We start from the raw sequence: 14,155 nt of genomic DNA, 5'->3' as shown, positions 1-14,155 counted from the left end.
AACCCGCGGAAACGATATGGCAAACGCCAGCCACCATACCACCTATGAACAAAATAACTGACAGAAAATATTATGTCCTCAACAAAGGCATGGACTTTTTATTCTCCTACCCACAGCCAAATTAATTGGTGGTGGACGCCATAAATCAGGGGGATAAATTTAAGAACACACCTCAAGACAAAGACGCCAAGAGATTAGATCTTTTTGGCCAAAAAGTATACTCGTCTGTAAGACTCTGCACGGCAAACTGTACCACCCTATTGGTGAAGTACAACCACGTCAGCTGCCAGAAACTCAACGAGTTCCTACCAAATATTCCGGAGGAAAAGAAAGAAGCAGTTCCAAGCCCTCTTGACAGAGGGACAACTAGCAGCCCGAACAGCACTACAAGCTTCCCTTGATACAGCACACACAGCAACCCATACAACAGCTACTGCCATAGTCATGAGGAGAGCCTCCTGGCTACAAGCCTCAGGAATCCCATGGGAACTGCAAACCAAAGTAAAGGATCTCCCATTTGACCCTGGCAGTAGTAGCAGTATACTTATGCAGACAGGGAATTGTGATATTCCCATGCTTGGATGACTGCCTGTTAAAGGGTTGCACTCGAACAGAAGCAACTAACTTTACACAGAGAACTATAATGCTATTCCATACTCTTGGCCTAGAGATAAATGAGAAGAAATCGATGCTACTTCCGGTGCAACTTCTAGAATTCATTGGAGCTTACATACTCAATACAAGAAAAAGCTTCCCTACCAACGTCCAGATTTTACACAATTACCCGTCTCATATCTATGATCACAAGCAGTCAGACGATCTCTGCACACATCTGCCTGCAACTATTATGACACATGGTTGCCTCTACTTTTTGTAGTCAGACAGCGCATGTGTAGTCATGTATCTCTCCAGGGGTGGCTAAGCATGGTATACATACCAGGCAGATATAACCTAAACAAAATCCTATCGCTACCCCTGAAAGTCACACAGTCCCTACAAGGGTGGACAATCCTGAGCAATTGTCCAACAAGTCCCTGCATCCATCCTAATCACCACAGAGTCCTCACTGATAGGATGGGGTGCACACTACAACCCCCACAAAATCCAAGGGAAATGGTCTCCCGAGTCAATATTACACATTGGTCTACTTGAACTACGAGCAGTTCAAAATGTATGCAAACATTTCCTACCGATGATGAGAAACAAATTGGTAAGAATAATAACAGACAACATAGCCTGTTATGTTCTACATAAGCAGACTGGGAGGAGCGCATTCTCATTCCCTATGCACAGAAGCCATGAAACTATGGAACTAGTGCCTTACCCACAATATTACTATTGCTGTGTCTTGCCTCCCAGAACAACAGAACACGATGGCAGACACATTGAGCAGACTGTTTTCCCAGGAATATGAATGGGAGCTGAACAACAAAGTAGCACAACACGTATTCCACGTGTCCCACGTGGAATGGTAGTGGGGACTACCAGTCATAGACCTGTTTGCAACAACACAAACGGCAAATGCCGAAGCTTTTGCTCGTGAGCAGGACTAGGACCACGCACTCTAGAAGATGCCTTCCTCATCCAATGGAATGCTTCCCTTCTGTATGCATTCCCACCAATCCAGCTATTATCCAAAGTAATACCCAAGATACAGACCAATGGAGCCAGGATCATACTGATTGCCCCAACATGGTTCCCACACCTGAACCACCTAACATGGTGCCCACCGTACAATTTTCCCATTCAACGGGATCTCCTGTCTCAGAACGAGGGTCTAATCTTTCATCTGAATCTACCAAAACTCCACCTGATGGCCTAGCTCTTTGATGGCTCCAATGCAACAAACTAGCCTGTTCAGAAGAGGTTAAAAATGTATTCCTAAACAGCAGGAAAATCACCACACGCACTACTTACCTGCATAAATGGAAGAGGTTCACTTGGTGGTGTCATGACAAACACATACCTGCACTTACAACACCAATCCATGAGATCCTGGAGTACTTGCTATACTTGAAACACTCAGGGCTGTCCATTAGTTCACTCAAGGTACACTTCGCAGCCATAACCACCTTCTGCCATAAGAATGACTGTTTCCACAGCCTTCATGCATCCAATTACCAAGCGCTTTCTTGCAGGAATTCAGAACATGTACCCTGAAGTCTGCAACCCTACAACAGCATGGGATCTAGACTCAGTCCTCAGAGGACTAACCAGAGCCACCTTCTAACCCCTTGCTACCTGTTCACTACTACACCTATCAATGAAGGTAGCATTCCTAATTACGATCACCTCAGCACATAGAGTGGGTGTGATCGGGACCCTCATGGCCTATCTGCCTTACACTATATTCTTTGTCTTTAAAGTGCCTATGCAACCACACCCTAAATTCGTACCAAAGGTACCCTCGTCATTCCATATCAGTCAACGTACACATCTCTCTACGTTCTGCCTAAAGCCACATGGGTCTACCCAGGAATCTGTTCTCCACACACTAGATGTTAGAAGACACTAGCATTCTACCTAGAGAGAACAAAACCTTTCCGTAAGTCACTGAGACTCTTCATCTCCACCACAACTGGATGAACGAAAGGCATTGCCATTTCGAAACAGACTATCAAAATGGATTTCGACTTACATCCACCTGTGTTATCAGCAACAAAAGATAGAACACCCAACAGGGGATCAGAGCCCATTCAACAAGAGCAGTTTCTACTTCGACTGCTTTTCTACATAATGTCCCAATCAAAGAGATATGCCAGGCTGCCACTTGGGCTTCAATACACATGTTCACAAACAACTGTGCAATAACAAAAAGCTCTGAGAATGATGCAATACTCAGCCTTATGGTATTGTCATCAACTGTGCAACGTACTCTGGAACCCAACTTTCCATAACTGGGTACTGTTCTACAGTCACCTAAAGTGGAGCACCCACAGGGACAGCACTCTAAGAAGAGAAGGTTACTCACCTTGTGCAGTAACTGAGATTCTTCAAGATGTGTGTTCCTGTGAGTGCTCCACTATCCACCCTCCTCCCCTCTATGGCATTCACTATATGAGCTTCATGATAGAGAAGGAATTGAGGGGGTCGGGATGCATGAGTGCCAATGGTACCACAAGGCGGCTACTGCGCATGCACGTCCTGACCAGGCACTGCTACCAAAAGTCTCCAATCAGCAGTGCCAGGACGCACCAACACCTAAAGTGGAGCACCCACAAGGGGACACATCTTGAAGAACCTCAGTTAGCGCACAAGGTGGGTAACCTTCTTTTTCATCTGAATGAAACAGCTCTAAACAGAGAATACATTTTATTCGTATATACAATTTTGTGCCTTTTCAAAAACAATCTGTGTAATGTCAGAATTTCTGCATTATTTCATATCAACACAAGGTGGCATTTAAGTTACATTAAGCTTGAAGTAGTATCACTAGGTATAATACAATAAAGGCCAGAAAAAAGTGCTCTTATATAAAGGCACTAAAAACTAGTTACCCAATAAAGTAATTGCAAAAATTCTTTTAGAAAAGGACTAATTTTCTGACAAGAAGCCCCAGACAGCATAGCAGGTTATGAGAGAGCCCTCAACTATCACAGGATCTCTTCTGTTTCCTGTCTGACATAATGTCTCAAAATAATAGGCAGTTCTCTGTCCTGCACTGGACCTTTCACTCAATGCTGGTTTCAGACATTCACTTTATAAAATCAGCTTCTTTAGATACTATATTGAAGCTGGAAGGGAAAGAATCTCTGCCTAAAAAATGTAGTTACCCTTAATCACTCACTAGTAGAGAAGCAAGATACTATACTATATTGCATTTGAAAAAGCCCTCATCTGATGGACTGTTTTAAGACTGATCTCAGTGTAAATTAGATTTTTTTTCGCAAAGGGAATTTGATATATGGTATTAACTGGGATTACTGTATTGATATGACCTTTTGATAGGCTAGATATTCACCTCTGTTTGTTTTAAGGTCTAATTAAGCTAAAATTACTTGATGGAAGCGCTCTAGCTCTAAACAGAGGCTACACACCTTCTATTAGATTGTGAATTGGACTTGCCACTTTACCTTCTTCCCAAGAAAAGTGTGATTCTGCTCAGTATATTGCCATATATAGCAATGAGGCTGTAAGTGAAGAAGTATGTTGTCTGAACTCCAAAATGTACCAATGCATGAGCAACTTCTTTCCTGTCTGGCTGAATGACAGCCTGGAAAGAATTTTAACAGCCTGTGGTCCAAAGGTACCTCCAAAATAAAGGTTAATCAGGAAGATCCTTTAGTGATAAGCTTTTGATTCTACAAGGTGTAGAATCTTCAGAATACATTTCTTGGGCAGCTCGGAGCAAAGAAGTCTGTCTGTGGGCAACATTGGGAAAGGGAGATCATGCATAATAACCAGATTATATAAATGAAACACACATCATGCCAAACTTACCCAATATCTTCTTTTTGACTTATTGGAATGGATAGATAAAGGAAATACATGGAAAAACTAACACTTCTTTCATGCAATTCCTGTAGTAAATTTACTGCACAGGTGTTGAATTCAAGTTCTTGAAAATGCATTGCACATGCTGTCCCAAGTAAATAAGAGAGTATACAGTGCTGTCACAAAATGCAGGATTGAGTCTAATTGAAACATGAGAAAGAAAATGAACTTTTTTTTCATTCAGAATATTTCCCAGTGTTATCCCAGAACTTGGCCCGTAGGTAAATGCGTCACAGTTTGTAATCACGAGTTACTGTTACTAACAAATATATATTTAAGAGCTACAGTTTCCCAAAATCAAAGTAGCTTCAGTGTAATTCTCTGAAAAGTGACTTTGGATAAATGTCTACACAGCAGTTAAAAACTGGCCGCTGACTCAGCCTTGTGGGGCTGTAAAATTGTAGTGCAGATGTATGGGCTAGACGGGAGCCTGGGCTTTGAGACCCTCTCCCCTTGCAGGGTTCCAGAGTTTGGGCTCCAACCTGACCCCAAATGCATACACCACAATTTTAGAGCCTTGCAGCCTGAGCCTCCCGAGCCCAAGCCAGCTGAATCAGTTCAGCTGCAGCTGTTTGTTTTCTGTGTAGATGTTACCTTAAAGACTTTACCAAAGAGATCTGCTCACTGTATGTTCAGACGTATGCTTGCTTTAGTGTCACAAATGTTTATTGCTTTTGTTCATTTTAGAGTGAAAGCTGGATTCTACTCCTTTTGATCGATAAATTTGTCTACTAAATTTTAATCAGATAGACCTGTGTAAACCTAAGGATGCTGTATTTTTGGCTGCAGAATGTTTATAACTGGTAGTTATTCTTGAGCAGAAAAGAACTCCGCTTGACTTTCAGATCCAAGAGAATGTCCAACTCAGGCAAATAGTTTCCTATTTGTAAATTTTGCACATGTAGTGTTGTTCATTGAGACAATAAACATGGGAGTCCAGAGCCATTTTTAGTCCTTTTCAGAGTTGAACTACATTTCTAAAGATGCTGAAGTCCAAGTTTTAGTTCTACGTAGATTATACTTTTCAAAGATTCATCGGCTTCAAAGTATTTTTCATTCTTATTGTGAGGCTTTCTTTAAAAATGGTACTAATCAGCTGAAGTAGTGCTGATACTTGAGTGCTGGTACTGGTGGTTGCTCGCAGTGAAGTTCTCCAGAGAAAAATGAAATGATGAGAAATGAAATGATGAGTCATTATGCAAGGTAGCCTATTTCCTCTTGTTTTTTCCTACCCCCCACCCCCCAGATGTTCTGGTTTAACTTGGATTTAAACTTGGAGAGTGGTCAGTTTGGATGAGCTATTACCAGCAGGAGAGTGAGTTTGTGTGTGTATGGGGGTGGGTTTTTGGAGGGGGGTGAGGGAGTGAGAGAACCTGGATTTGTGCAGGAAATGGCCTAACTTGATTATCATGCACATTGTGTAAAGAGTTGTCACTTTGGATGGGCTATCACCAGCAGGAGAGTGAATTTGTGTGGGGGGGTGGAGAGTGAGAAAACCTGGATTTGTGCTGGAAATGGCCTAACCTGAAGATTACTTTAGATAAGCTATTACCAGCAGGACAGTGGGGTGGGAGGAGGTATTGTTTCATATTCTCTGTGTATATATAAAGTCTGCTGCAGTTTCCACGGTATGCATCTGATGAAGTGAGCTGTAGCTCATGAAAGCTCATGCTCAAATAAATTGGTTAGTCTCTAAGGTGCCACAAGTACTCCTTTTCTTGATGAGAAATAGACATTTATTAATAAAACATTTCAAAACCAGTTGATTTTGCATTGTCCACAGTGTCAATATGATTAAAGAAAAGTATGGAAAGTTTTGCTCGTTTCATTTTCTAAAATGGCAGTTTCAGGATGTAGGGTTTTTTTTTCTTTTTCTAGAGCATACTAGAATACTTCACAAGAATTTGCTTTAGTGTTGTAAATCTAAACATTTTTTTAAAAGGACTGTCAACAGCAGACTTCTAGTAAAATGAATAATTCATTTTACTTGTATTCATTTATGGAATAAACAATTTGGGATTTGGCTAAAGTCATCCTGGAATTTTTTTTTTTTTAAAGCTTCCAGTTGACCTGACCTCATTGCTTTTTCAACGCTTGTTTTAAGTTGTATGTCTTTGTAAAATAAGGTATCTTATGCCACATCATTTTTGAAAAAATAGAAAATTTATCCAATAAAATGTTTGTTTTGTTTTTAAACAGAATTACTTGGTATACGTAAGCAGGCAACTGTAGGTTTTTTGACATTAATGGAATCTCTAAGATACTGTAAGGTAAGCTGCCTTTTTCCCCCATAATTTTTAAAATGATATTTCTCGTGCGAGTTGCTCCTTAGCAGTATTCCACTAAGGCATCATCCTCTTCTGAAAATATTGCATGTAGGCACTTCATCCTAAACTGTTGAAGAGTACAGTCTAAGAGTTATTAGGTTTGTAGTATTTCTAGCCTCAAAATGAAACCAAGGCTAAAAGTCTGTAATAAAATACATGTCTAACAATAAAGAGAGTGTTAAATACATGTCTTGTGATGAGTAAACATTAAGAATGAATAGTTTATTCTCCATTAATAGAATAACTAATTTATGTATGTTTTGCCCTTTTCTCAGCCAAAAGAATGTTTAAATGTGAGATTCCAACCTTGCTCAAAAATACCATGCATTTTATGAAGTCTTGAATGCTTTAGTTTGTACCAGAATTAAAAAAATAAAAAAGTAGATACTAGCTACCCCATTTGTTAAATTAAAAATCCATACCTTCAGTCATATGGAAAGTAAAGACAAAAATGTAATAGCTAAAATGTGTAACTTTGTCAGGTGTAGCATTTTTAGTAGTGATTTATTTTAAAGCTACACTGGAGTGGTTCATTATTCGTGCATTGGTAGAAAGCTCTTAGATTTGCTTTTTTACAAATTTGCTTTGCAGCAAATTTAATTTAAGTAGAAGCTGGCACTGTTTTATATTTAAAGTTAAATCCAAGGTGACTTATGACTTTGTGTATGGTAACTTTCTTGTTCCAGTCTATGCTGTGACTTCTAGATTTTTTTTTTTAATTACTTGGATATTTACTTACTATGTCTCTATGCCAAAATATTGACATCAAAGGGCTGGATGCTTACTTCATGTTTGCGTCACTGCGTATATCAAAATCTACTTAAATGCAAACTCTGGCTGTTTTGATATGTGGTGATGCAGAATATAAGTCTTCAACACTAAGATTTTATGTAAGGGGCATTAGTATGCTTTTCACTACACTTGTAATATTTTGGATGCTTTGTTAATGTTTTCTGTCTATTTAGCATGCACTCTTATTATGGTAACATTTGTCAAAGGCTGGCGTGTTTTCATACTACATTGAATCCTTTTGTTTTGATTAATGCTGTATAGAGGATTATGTAGAATTTGCATATATGTAAAAGAATATTGACTACAAACCATGAACGTCTCTTCAAAGTTTAATCACTCAAATAAAAATAGATTAAAAAGATGCAGTGGTAGACTAAGGTAAGCATAAGTGCACCCCACATATTGCATGTGGTGGTATGATGCCTTAAACTCATCAATACCCCCTTGGCTTTGTACGGAGAGCTTTCACTTCTGAAGTGAGGGACCGTTATGTTAGGTTGGCTTAATGAGGATTAAGAAATGCACCTGATTGATCTGTTTTATTTTTGTCAGGTAACATAAATGAATTTATAATCACAGGATCCATAGCCCAGTGCATAAACTTCTACCTTAAGGGCCTGAATATACAAACAAACACAAGAGTACAGTTACTTGCATGAACATGTGAAGGATTAGGCTCGAAGATTGTAAGATGAGATATTGCTGCCTTCTCCGACTGACACTTTCCCTTATTGAAATCTCCCGATGTGCCATAGCAGCTATATTGTTTTCCAAATTACACAGAGGAGTTTTAACATCCTGAGTATCCGATACTACTTTTTCCTAGACAGTTTGGAGTAGGGTGTTTGAGCAGTACAATCTCTGGAGGTGAAACTGCCACATCTATTAAATTGGGCCAAATTATGTGAGATGTGACACATTCTTTCAGGGGACAAGGTTTAAAAACTTATTAAATATGCCACCTAAAATGTAGACTTATGATGTCTACAAACAAATTACTTTTGCATTAATCAAATTAAACACCTAACCCTTTCTTGTCATTTAATCCACCTTTTTCCAAACAGTTGGTAATTGTAGCTTTTTTTAAAAAAATAAATAAATAAAAATAGTCCTGCTAAATAGGATCTTTTCAATATAAATAAACAGCATTCATGTTGTAAGGCGCTCTATTCAGTTTCTTTAACCCCCAAATCCCTCCTCCCTCTTTTTACTACAAGCATAAACAGTGACTTAGGCCTCAGAGTTACAGTATACCACCAGCTCTTGACTTTGGTGGTGATTGAAGGCACTTGGCACTTCACAGTATTGGGCCTAGTGCCATTTAGTTTCCGCTGATGGTTGGATTTACATGGCTAAATCGCAGATCACCAATTATTAAATAGGGGATATGGTAATCAAAAACAGATTTAGTAAAGTTTTTAAATACTACCTGCAAATTGTGACTGAATATTAATTTTTAATATTACAAATTTTGGGGGTGGGGAGGGTATTGGGGCTTCACTATAGCTGTAAGCTAGTTTATTTGTTTTTACTGCATCTCTTCTAGGTTGGCTCCTACTTGAAATCTCCAAAGTTCCCTATTTGGATACTTGGCAGTGAAACACATCTCACGGTCTTTTTTGCCAAGGTATGATCGCTTTGTTTTTTGTTATACAACTCCAGGCAGATAAATACCATACAAGTTCAGATCTTGCTACAGTGTGATTTTCAGCTGCCTTTAATACAAAAACTGAATCACTGAACATTTAAAATAAGTTTAACAGTTTCAGTGATATCTTTAAAGTGTCTTTAAGCTTAAGCTTGCATTTTAAAAAAAGAGGTTGTTTCAGCTACTAATATATTTTAGGCTTTACAGTACTATAGATGTTACGTCTGAGATCTTAAATTGCTGTTGTTGTGGGAAGGATTGTTTGAATAAAATGTATGGGGTCTTTTTGCAACTCCACCTGTTTGAGAATGCTTTTACCCATTTTTAAACCATATGAGCTACAGAAATCTGTCCTGTAAGCTCAAGGATACATACTAAATGTTTAGAATTAGTACATCAGGAAACACTTTAACTTTTAGGATTTAAGTTTTAACTACAAACCATTACACTTAAAGTATAAAACATTTGAGTTAACCGTTCCTAATGAACTCGTAAATCGTATGTTGAATTTTCTCTTGACACGTTGTGTTTCCATAGTTGTGGTGGAGACATTGTCCCTTGTAAGTTTAACTTTTTACCACCTCCTCTGAAAAAATGCTTTCTGCATAAGTGAATCTTTGATTTTAGGAAATGGCTTTTAATTTGTGGAAAGCTTTTTTGCAGTTTTGCCCATTCCTAATTCAACATTTTACAATGAAGTCTTCTTTTAGATCGTAATTCTGAAACAAGGGGCAAAGTTTAAGTGCGGAATTCTTTAGCTATTAAAAATGGTCTCTGTATTATAGTTTCCGGGAGACTTCTGCCTGCTCTCTGTTCAATCTTTTTGTGTTCAAATCCTCCTAAAAACTCAATTGTGATATGAAGCCTGCATGAAGTGAAGGGCAGAATAGCTAACTTGTCAATAAATAAGAAGCTGGTTTATCAAGATATGTAGAAATGCCATTCTAACCAGTTAAATGATCTTTTTGCCATCTTGCCTTTGGTCTCCCTCTTTATCTGCTCTCTATTTGACCCTCACTTGTTATTACACAAGTGATTTTTGTGAGCGTAGAAACAGGGACTCTTTGCTTGTATGAGGAGTCTCATGTTGTTGGGCATTCAGAAAAGTACTACTTCTGTTAAAATGCCATAAATTTTCCTAAATTAGAATAATAAAAACAGGACTGGAAGGGACCTCAGTAGGTCATCTACTCCAGTCCCCTGCACTGAGGCAGAACTAAGTATTATCTAGACCAGGGGTTCTCAAACTTCATTTCACTGCGACCCTCTTCTGACAACAAAAAATTATTACATGACCCCAGGAGGGAGGACTGAAGCCTGAGCCCACCCTGAGTCCCACTGCCCCGGGGGGGGGGGCGAGACAGAGACAAAGCCAAAGCCTGAGACCCACTGTCCCAGGTGGAGAAGGCGTCAAAGCCAAAGCCCAAAATCTTCAGCCAGGGCCCCTGTAACCTGAGCCCCATGGCCCTGGGCAGTGGGGCTCCGGCTTTGGCCCCGAGCTCCTGGAAGTCTAAACCAGCCCTGGCAACCCCATTAAAATGGGGTTGCAACCCACTTTGGGGTTCCAACCCACAGTTTGAGAACCACTGATCTAGACCATCCCTGAAAGGTGTTTGTCTAACCCGGTGGTTCCCAAACTTGTTCCGCCGCTTGCGCTGGGAAAGCCCCTGGCGGGGCGTGCCGGTTTGTTTACCTGCCGTGTCCGATCGCTGCTCCTAGTGGCCGTGGTTCGCTGCTCCAGGCCAATGGGAGCTGCTGGAAGTGGCGGCCAGTAGGTCCCTCGGCCCACGCTGCTTCCAGCAGCTCCCATTGGCCTAGAGCAGCAAACCGTGGCCACTGGGAGCCATGATTGGCCGAACCTGCGGATACGGCAGGTAAACAAACTGGTCTGGCCCGGCCCGCCGGGGCTTTCCCTGCACAAGCGATGGAACAAGTTTGGGAACCACTGGTCTAACCTGTTCTTAAAAACCTCCAATGACAGAGATTCTACAACCTCTCTAGGTAATGTTTCAGTGCTTAACTACCCTTGTAGTTAAGAAGTTTTTCCTAATGTCTAATCTAAATCTCCCATGCAGCAATTTAAGCCCATGACTACTTGTCCTGCCCCCATTTTCTCGTCTCCAAACCCAATTTTTCAATCTTCCCTCATAGTTTCTAGACCTTTAATCATTTTTGTTGCTCTTCTCTGGATTTTCTCCAATTTTCGCATCTTTCCTGAAGTGTGGTGCCCAGAACCGGACACAGTACTCTAGCTGAGGGCGTTATCAGAGCTGAGTAGAATGGAAGAATTACTTCTGGTGTCTTGCTCAAACACTCCTGCTAATACAAAAAAGAAAACATCATTCTGGAATGTAACATTATTACATTGTTGACCCATATTTAGTTTGTGATCTGCTGTAACACTCTTCTGTAAAGCCTGTTCTGCAGTACTCCCTCCAGAGTAGTCCTTTCCCATTTTGTATTGGTGCATTGATTATTCTTTCCTAAGTGTAATACTTTGCATTTCTCCTTACTGAATTTTATCTTGTGTAATTCAGACCATTTCTCCAGTTTGTCAAGATCATTTTGAATTTTAATCCTGGCCTCCAGAGTGCTTGCATCTTCTCCCAGTTTGGTATCTCACACTGACTTGAAGTGTACTCTCCAGGCCATTATCCAAATAATTTATGAAGATATTGAATAGAACCAAACTCAGGATAGATACCTGTTGGATCTCACTCACTATACCCTTCCAGCTCAATTATGAGCCATTGATAACTACTTTGAGTGTGGCTTTCCAGCCAGTTGTACACCCAACTTATACTAGGTTTGTCTGCTATATTTCTCTAGTTTATGAGAAGGCCATGTGAAAAAGTATCCAAAGCCTTACTAAAGTCGAGATATGACCTCTGCTCCTTCCCCTATCCACAAGGCTTGTTTCCCTGTCAAAGAAGAGTCTGTTGGTTTCACATGATTCGTCTTGACAAATCCATGTTGACTGTTGCCTATCACCTTATTGTCTTCTAGGTGCTTGCAAATTGATCTTTTGATTATTTGCTCCATTATCTTCCTGGGTACTGAAGTTAAGCTAGCTGGTCTATAATTCCCTCGGTTGTCCTTATTTCCCTTCTTATAGATACTATATTTGCCCTTTTCCAGTACCTTTCCTCAGGTATCTCTCCCATCCTCCACAAGTTCTCAAAGATGATTGCTAATGGCTCAGAGATCTCTTCAGTCAGTTCCTTCAGGCCCTGCTGACTTGAAGACATCTAACTGGTCTGAGTAATTCTTAACATGTTGTTTTCCTATTTGAGCTTCAGATTCTACCCATTTTACACTGTTTGTTTTTCTGTTAGTTGTCTGATCACTGCTAACTTTTCTGGTGAAAACTGCAACCAAAGGCATTTAACACTTTGGGCATTGCTGCGTTTTCTGTTTTTTCTTCCTCATTGAGTAATGGGCTTACCATGTCCCTTGTCTTCCTCTTGCTTCCCTTGTATTTGTAAAATGCTTTCTTGTTAGCCATTATGTCCCTAGCTATTTTAATCTCATTTTGTGCCTTGGCCTTTCTGATTTTGTCCCTATATGCTTATGGTGTTTTTTATATTCACCCTTTGTCATTTGGCCTAATTTTCACTTCTTGTATGACACTTTTTTCGAGTTTCAGGTGATTGAAAATCTCTTGGTTAAGCCAGGGTGGCCTGTTACCATACTTTCTCCTTTCAGGAGTGTCCCTGTGGGTGTTCCACTTTAGGTGTCTTGACACCCTGTGCTTGTAATCAGAGATTTGTGGTAGCCGTGCCCAGTTGGGCCACGCACACGCCGTAGCTGTCTTGTGCTGCACCAAGTGGTTACAGTGCACAACTAACCGTCCCCCAGTTCCTTCTCTACCACCTTTTGGCTTGAGTCAGAGCGATCAGCAGCACCCTCTCTTACTTCAGATAATATTTATAGTAGATAATTCATAGTGATAGTGTTAGCTTAGTTGTAGTTAGCTTCCCTATCCACTTGCCCTACTCTAATTTGTTTAATCAAAAAATATATTTTTTTTTCCTTCTACCTCCCCTGTTTCTCTGGCAGGCATACAGCTTTAGCCTCAAACAGGGTTTACCCCTGTTTTTTCCTCTAAGAAACCAACACTCTCAGGCATGCCTGACTTGCAGACTCTCCATACCAGTTTCTGACAGCCATGCTCAGTGTGTCTGCTGCCTCAGCGAGACACACTTTACTCAAAAGTGCCCACACTGCAGAAAGCTGACAGCCAGGACAAGAAAAACCAGGGATCTTCAACCAGAGATGGAGAAATCTCTCAGGCCAGCTTCCAACCCCAAGTCCAGGCCACCCCCTGGTCAACAGTTGTCAGCAGCAGCAGCGTCTGACATGGGCTCTCCTCCAACAACAGCTGTCAAGGAGCCTACTCATAGAAAGCCTACAAAAAAGTCGTACTGGGGCAGATTTTTCAGTAGGAGATAGCTTTCTTTTGGGCTCAACAATACGATCCAAAGCCACTGGTCCCCAGCGTAGTCCAACCTGCACATAAACTTACTGGAGCTAAGGGCAGTCCGAAATGCATGCAACTACTTTCTCCCTCTAATCAAGAACAGCGCCATCAAGATCCTCATAGACAATATAGCAGGCAAATTTTATATAAACGGTCAAGGGGGAGCACGATGATACTCCATATGTATGGAGGCAATTCCCCTTTGGAATTGGTGCATCACCAACAACATAGAGATATCAGCATCCTATCTGCCGGGATGTCAGAATTCAACCGTGGATCTACTAAGCAGGGATTTTTCACAAACCCAAAAATGGAAGATGGATCCTGGAATTTTCAAATCTATATTCATACTATGGGAATTCCCCCATCATAGATCTATTTGCAACAGCTCAGAATGTCAGACGCCCACAATAT

At 40.5% G+C, this 14,155-nt stretch overlaps 1 protein-coding gene across 1 annotated transcript in view; it reads left to right on the top strand.

The window, feature by feature from the left end:
• MINDY3 (MINDY lysine 48 deubiquitinase 3) overlaps window positions 1-14,155 on the top strand; it is a 99,058-nt gene that overhangs the window by 30,123 nt on the left and 54,780 nt on the right. Inside the window, exons 9-10 of the mRNA XM_077808156.1 lie at window positions 6,694-6,764; window positions 9,160-9,240. Of these exons, the coding sequence (XP_077664282.1) occupies window positions 6,694-6,764; window positions 9,160-9,240 (152 nt within the window). The remainder of the gene's footprint in view (window positions 1-6,693; window positions 6,765-9,159; window positions 9,241-14,155) is intronic.

Source organism: Eretmochelys imbricata, chromosome 2, assembly GCF_965152235.1.
Source record: "Eretmochelys imbricata isolate rEreImb1 chromosome 2, rEreImb1.hap1, whole genome shotgun sequence".
NCBI lineage: Eukaryota > Metazoa > Chordata > Testudines > Cheloniidae > Eretmochelys > Eretmochelys imbricata.
The sequence above is the reverse complement of the archived record's forward strand: the minus strand, read 5'-3'. Positions and strand labels throughout refer to the sequence as shown.